The following is a 7,500-nucleotide window of genomic DNA, read 5'->3' as shown; positions in this document are numbered from 1 at the left end:
TAAAGGGACACACAAAAATGGCGCATTTTTGCTCACACCCAAAAAGGGGCAAATTTGACAAGCAATAATAAATGATCTGGTATTTTGAGCTGAAATTTCACACACACGTTCTGAGGACTCCATAGATTTATATTACATCTGGTGAAAAGGGGCATAATATGTAAATATATACATGCATGTGTGTGTATTTATTTATACAAAGTAATTATACACAGTACTCACACATATTATGTCAACACAAACTTTTATTTTGGATGCGATTAATCACGATTAACACATACACACACACACACACACACACACACACACACACACACACACACACACACACACACACACACACACACACACACACACACACACACACACACACACACACACACACACACACACTACCTGCAGCTGCCAGGCCACAGCTGATGTTGGGTGGCTCCAGCAGTGGACAGGCGACAGCACTGGTGTGTGTGCTGGTCTTCAGGCAGCGCAGGAAAGGTGTGCTGCTCCCACTCAGGTAGTCTGATGTTTTATACTCGGCCACGGAGCAGTCGGAGAGCACCGTCACACTCAGACCTCGGGCCTGAACACAGCCGAACACCTGCACACAGAAGTACAGAGCTCTGTGTGTCTGTGTGTGAGAGAGTGTGTGTGAAAGTGTGAGAGTGTGTGTGTTAGAGCTTCACCTTCTCCGTCCACTGGAACAGCTGGTCTTCAGCGACGTAACAGGAGCACTGGCATATCAGCACCTGCACACACACACACACACACACACACACACACACACACACACACACACACACACACACACACACACACACACACACACACACACACACACACACACACACACACACACACACACACACACACACACGCACACACACACACACACACGCACGCACACGCACACACACGCACACGCACAATACAGGGTTCATTTTGCATTGTTTTTCAAGATTATGTATTATGTAATGACAAGTGCAATAATTGTGCAGTTTAAATTATATTGCATATCTTATTATAAAATAATAAAATAAGCACAAAACTGATGATCTTGACAGGTTTAGTCAGATTAAGACCTTGTGATTGCTGAGGTTCTGTGATATGTAATATGTGGTGAGTAAGTGTGTGTGTGTGTGAGTGTGTGATATCCTCACCTGCTTCTGCTGGTACAGGACACATGATGGCTCTCCGTCAGTTCGGCTCCGCTCGTTCCACAGGGAAACCCGGGCCACGGGCTGCCAGCCTCCAGAGCTCAGCACGTATGCAGAGACGAAGCCTGGGAAAATAGGAGAACATGAGAACGGGAGAACAGGAGAACATGGGAACGGGAGAACAGGAGAACGGGAGAACAGGGGAACGGGAGAACAGGAGAACATGGGAACAGGAGAACGGGAGAACGGGAGAACGGGAGAACACGGGGGAACGCTGAATTTAGTCCTAATTTGTAAGTCGCTTTGGATAAAGGCGTCTGCTAAATGACTAAATGTAAATGTAAATGTAAACATGGGAACGGGAGAACAGGAGAACGGGAGAACAGGAGAACGGGAGAACAGGAGAACGGGAGAACAGGGGAACGGGAGAACAGGGGAACGGGAGAACAGGGGAACGGGAGAACAGGGGAACAGGGGAACGGGAGAACATGGGAACGGGAGAACAGGAGAACGGGAGAACAGGGGAACGGGAGAACAGGAGAACATGGGAACGGGAGAACAGGAGAACGGGAGAACAGGAGAACGGGAGAACAGGGGAACGGGAGAACAGGGGAACGGGAGAACAGGGGAACGGGAGAACAGGGGAACGAGAGAACAGGGGAACGGGAGAACAGGGGAACGGGGGAACAGGAGAACGGGAGAACATGGGAATGGGAGAACAGGAGAACGGGAGAACAGGGGAACGGGAGAACAGGAGAACGGGAGAACAGGAGAACATGGGAACAGGAGAACGGGAGAACAGGAGAACAGGAGAACGGGAGAACACGGGGGAACGCTGAATTTAGTCCTAATTTGTAAGTCGCTTTGGATAAAGGCGTCTGCTAAATGACTAAATGTAAATGTAAATGTAAACATGGGAACGGGAGAACAGGAGAACGGGAGAACAGGGGAACGGGAGAACAGGGGAACGGGAGAACAGGAGAACGGGAGAACAGGGGAACGGGAGAACAGGGGAACGGGAGAACAGGGGAACGGGAGAACAGGGGAACAGGGGAACGGGAGAACATGGGAATGGGAGAACAGGAGAACGGGAGAACAGGGGAACGGGAGAACAGGAGAACATGGGAACGGGAGAACATGGGAACGGGAGAACAGGGGAACGGGAGAACAGGGGAACGGGAGAACAGGGGAACGGGAGAACAGGGGAACAGGAAAACAGAAGAACAGGAGAACGGGAGAACATGGGAATGGGAGAACAGGAGAACGGGAGAACAGGAGAACATGGGAACGGGAGAACAGGGGAACAGGGGAACGGGAGAACAGGGGAACGGGGGAACGGGAGAACAGGGGAACGGGAGAACAGGGGAACGGGGGAACAGGAGAACGGGGGAACGGGGGAACAGGAGAACGGGGGAACGGGAGAACGGGGGAACAGGGGAACGGGAGAAAAGGGGAACAGGGGAACGGGAGAACAGGAGAACATGGGAACGGGAGAACAGGGGAACGGGAGAACAGGAGAACGGGAGAACATGGGAATGGGGGAACAGGGGAACAGGGGAACGGGAGAACAGGGGAACAGGGGAACAGGGGAACGGGAGAACAGGGGAAAGGGAGAACAGGGGAACGGGAGAACAGGGGAACAGGGGAACGGGAGAACAGGGGAACGGGAGAACAGGGGAACGGGAGAACAGGGGAACGGGAGAACAGGGGAACAGGAGAGCATGGGAACAGGAGAACAGCGGAACAGGGGAGCATGGAGGCATGGGAACAGGGGAACAGGAGAACAGGAGAACAGGAGAAGCTCAAGATCAGGTTCCGCAGGATCTCTAGAGCGAAGCGTGATGTTTCTCACCAGTGGCGTTTGGACCCGCAGCAATGATCAGATCCGAACACGACAGGGACCCACTGTCTGTGTGTGAGAGCCAGAACACATCCACACGCCTGAGACACACACACACACACACACACACTCAATTACTTTCATTATCAACCGCAGCTCAGATGAAGCCCATTCCCGCCACAAAATCATGCTTTTCTAAATCATTATTATGATATAAAGTGTCAAAATAATGACAGACTGTCATATTATGAGAAAAAGTAGGCTAGTAAATTTACATTTATGCATTTGGCAGACGCTTTTATCCAAAGCATTTCAAGGCACACATTTACATTTACATTTACATTTTTACATTTATTCATTTAGCTGACGCTTTTATCCGAAGCGACTTACAATTGCTATATATGTCAGAGGTCGCACGCCTCTGGAGCAACTAGGGGTTAAGTGTCTTGCTCAGGGACACATTGGTGTCTCACAGTGGATTCGAACCCGGGTCTCTCACACCAAAGGCATGTGTCTTATCCATTGCGCCACCACCACATTTACATTCTTATCAGTTCTTGCTTTCCCTGGGAATCGAACCCCTGTCCTGTTTTTGGCGTTGCAAGCGCCAACGCTCTACTGTTTGAGCTACAGGAAAACCAGTAATTATGTATATAGAAATTCCTTTTTATCTCATAATTTAAAACTTTTAAGACTGCTGTCTATAATTAACTTCATAATTATGACAGTGTCACATAAGAATAAAAAACAACCTTTTGTAAATCATTCATAATTATGACATCAAAAGTAGAAATTAGCATACTAAGACGAAATCAAGACAAAATGTTGAAATTGTGACATTAAAAGTTGTAGTTATGACATAGAGATTCATACTTTCAGCTTTTTATCACGTAATTATGACATTAAAAGTAGAAATTGACATTGTAATTATGACAGTCATATAATTTAACCTTCTCATAATTTAAACTTTTTAATGTCATAATTATGACTTGTATGTCAATTTTTACTTTTTGTGTCATATTTAAGATATAATCAATCATATGGAAACCCACATTAAGATATTGTAAACATGAGCATGCTGCTTTGAAACTGTGTGTGTATTGATTGATCTGTGCCGTGATAAATACAGTGATGATCCATATTCATATTCAAACTCAAAATTGCTTTATTAGTATGACTTTAAATAATATAACAATGCCAAAGCTGGGAATATGTACATAAAATAATATAAAAAACATCAAAACAATAAAAAATATATATAAATAACTCAAGTTTATTTCACAGCAGCTTGACAGAAACGCACGCGGCTGAAGTGAAACCGAAAGGATAGTGTTTTCATTTAGTCTCTTAAAAAGTTGATGAAATAAGACTATAAATCACATGTTACGGACGGACACAGTTTATTGCATTATGAATAAATATAATGCATGATTTTACCTCTTCTCCTCTATTTCCCGTCGGATCTGTTCATCTTCCTCGTTTTCCCTCGTCATATCATCATACTCATCCTCCTCGACAGCTCTCGAGTACACCGACAATACCTCGCCGAAGAAAGTCGCCATAACAGAGGATTATTGAGATTAATAACAATGCGAGTCTGGTCAAACCCGCTGTGTAACGATCGATGCTCCGCTACTAGCCCGACATACACCGGAAGTAGAACGGCAAAAGACTTTTATTTTGTTTTCAGTTCTTTTATGAGGGGACTGTTTTTATTAATGCAAATTTTTTAAATATATATTTATAATACAAAACGTGTGTGTATAATACACACAATTTAACAACAACACACCCATTGTCAACATAATACACAAAAAACTGCTATAACTTTTCTGCTAACGAGAAAAAAAAAGAAAAGAAAAAGAACATTAATTTATAGACATCAACAAGAGTATACAAATAAAAGGTTTTGTAAATTGAAGTCGTTCTACTTGGTTTCTTATTACTGAATTCACATTTGTGGATATACAGTTTGCAAAGAAGATAAATATTAAGGGAAATATTGTGTTATTCCGAAAGAGTTGTGAAACAATTATGAATAATAATAATAATAATAATAACCTATTATCAATCAAATATGTTAGTATTATTAAAACTGAGATCACAATCAGAATCACAGACTTTAGTGTGAAAGGTTTATTTTTTATTACAATTCTCGCGACAAAGGTCAGAATGCAGAGCAAATGTATTCAAATCTTTATTATAACCAACATTAAAATACTGTTTACCCAATATCCGCTCTGAGATCAGTGGTTCATTACATTCGGTACATCAGAGCTGATCTGAGACCAGTAGAGTGTGTTCGGCACACCAGTGCTGACGTCACTGAGTCTGACCTGAGATCAGCGGGCAACTCCGTCGGTCTGATGCTGTAAACAAACACGGAGGCTCCGGTACTCGGGCGATATTTATGAAATCTAAAGGATGGAAATTAGGCTTCCGATTTCCACACACAGTTATGTTTCAGTGTGTGTCTCTGTGGTGTTTATTATCGCGGGTAAGTTCTGTTTGATTTATCCCAGGCGTTTTGACGTCATATGTGAGCGTTAGCGCTGCTCCGTGCTAACATGCTAGCTTCAGTTAACAGCAATAATTATCTGGTGATTTTGTATTAATATCACATGAAGTGAGTCTATAAAGAACAGCTCTTGTTTTGTGTTAATTTAATGTTCTGAAGCAGCTCGTTTAAATACATCCAGTGTGCGTGTGTTTAAAGTGTGTCTCACATCAGGAAGTTTAGCTCGTATTGTTCTGTTAGCACATTAGCCTCCCTCATATTACATTATATCATTTTTACTCTCGAAAACGTTCCTTTAAATAAATAATAACTTACATAATTTAATCGCGTATTATTGTATTTTTAAACGTTTTAGGTTTGATTTGATCAAACCTGAATTATCAGCTCGAGTTTCCTTTAATAAACCAGGAGAGACGAACAATAAAGATTCAAATCTGAATTAATTATTTTTTTGTGTGTATTTTAATGAGCATCTGGTGTAAATCCTTAAATAACACCATTTACATGGTCTGTTTTTATATAGAGTGCTTTATGTCTGGGTTTAAAGTGATTTTGTTAAGTACTAAAATATCCCATGGTATTGTTTGAAGAGACGCCTGTATCATTGACGTGTTATATAAATATAATATTAATATAGCATTTAGGCATTGACACACATTTCACGATTTCGATTCACAATCTTGCAATTCAATTCCAGTTTCGATTCATTTGGATTTTATTTCAAGTACAATACATGTCCACTTTTCTTAAGAAAAAATAAATTGCACATTCGTTCATTTTTAGTGTACTAATAACATTATAATAACTTTGTAATTACATAATTATGTTCCTACTTTAATTCAGTATTTGAGATCTAAATATTTAACCCTAGGGTGCTCTTCACGTGGTTGTCAAAAACTACAGAATTATTATTATTTTATTTCAATGAAAGGAATGTACTATATTTTAGTTTGATAATGTTTTTTATTTTGTATTTTAGGGGATTTTATGGTACTAAATTATATTTATGCTGTATAATCCAAATTCACTTTTTGAGCATAGACCTGAACATTTAATTTCCAACTTAAACTGTGGTAAATATTGAATGCTTTAGAGCACAGACTGAAATTTGATCTCTTTTCAAAGACGACATTTGGTAGATTATTGCTGAAGAGAATTTTTTTTCTAAAAAAGTGCACAAAAATGTTACAGATTTTACATTTACATTTAGTCATTTAGCAGACGCCTTTATCCAAAGCGACTTACAAATTAGGACTAAATTCAGCGAGTCATCATAAAGAGGCAAAAGCAACAACAACGCAGGAAGTGCTCAAAATACGATTTTTTTTTAATTTTTTTTATTTTTTTATTTTTTCTAAGGTTAAGTGCTCACGGAAGAGATTGGTTTTCAGCTGTTTTTACGTTTATTGTCATGAAAAATCTATATTTTCAAAAACACGTTTTACTCTAAAACTGCAAGAAAATCAAAGCCATAAATCTAAATAAAGTTGAGCTTGATATCTCAACAAATGATCTTTCAGTGAGATGTTGTTCGGCTGCAGTTCCACACGCTTCCACTAGAGGAAACTCTCATTCATTTACAATGCGCTGGTTTCTGACCGCGAGGAGCTCAACGGCGCTTTCCCACTACACAGTACCAGCTCGACTCGCCTCGCCTTTGTGTGGTTTTCCACTGTGTAAGAGTTGTACCTGTACCTGCTTCCAGGTACTTTTTTTCGTACCACCTCCGGCGAGGTTCTAAGCGAGCTGAGGCGATACTAAAATGTGACGTGAAAACACGACAGACTGCTGATTGGTCAGAGAGAATCGTCACTATTCACTGCGTCATCATTGCACGCGCCAGACGGAGGAAGAAAAAAACAGCAAAAACAAAAACATCCAAAACCAGCATACACTCGATTTCCTCCATTGTCCTGTGTGTGTGGGTAGTGGGTGTGTGTCGGGTAGAAGATTAAGTCACGGCAGTTTCCTGCGGCGTCGCTATGACGACC

The 7,500-nt window shown here is 41.7% G+C and overlaps 2 protein-coding genes across 2 annotated transcripts in view; one reads left to right on the top strand and one right to left on the bottom strand.

The window, feature by feature from the left end:
- The window catches only part of psmg1 (proteasome (prosome, macropain) assembly chaperone 1), a 26,587-nt gene extending 21,935 nt beyond the window's left edge, over positions 1-4,652 (bottom strand). The window contains exons 1-5 of the mRNA XM_082158716.1: positions 4,429-4,652; positions 3,004-3,092; positions 1,155-1,276; positions 681-743; positions 397-595 (exon numbers count right to left, since the gene is read on the bottom strand). Coding sequence (XP_082014842.1) covers positions 397-595; positions 681-743; positions 1,155-1,276; positions 3,004-3,092; positions 4,429-4,553 — 598 coding nt within the window. The 5' untranslated portion in view covers positions 4,554-4,652. The remainder of the gene's footprint in view (positions 1-396; positions 596-680; positions 744-1,154; positions 1,277-3,003; positions 3,093-4,428) is intronic.
- A 674-nt stretch (positions 4,653-5,326) lies between these two features.
- Positions 5,327-7,500, top strand: part of mpzl1l (myelin protein zero-like 1 like) — a 19,370-nt gene continuing 17,196 nt past the window's right edge. The window contains exon 1 of the mRNA XM_082158717.1: positions 5,327-5,488. Coding sequence (XP_082014843.1) covers positions 5,416-5,488 — 73 coding nt within the window. The 5' untranslated portion in view covers positions 5,327-5,415. The remainder of the gene's footprint in view (positions 5,489-7,500) is intronic.

This window comes from Leuciscus leuciscus, assembly GCF_965113295.1.
Source record: "Leuciscus leuciscus genome assembly, chromosome: 24".
In the NCBI taxonomy this organism is placed as follows: domain Eukaryota; kingdom Metazoa; phylum Chordata; class Actinopteri; order Cypriniformes; family Leuciscidae; genus Leuciscus; species Leuciscus leuciscus.
The sequence above is the reverse complement of the archived record's forward strand: the minus strand, read 5'-3'. Positions and strand labels throughout refer to the sequence as shown.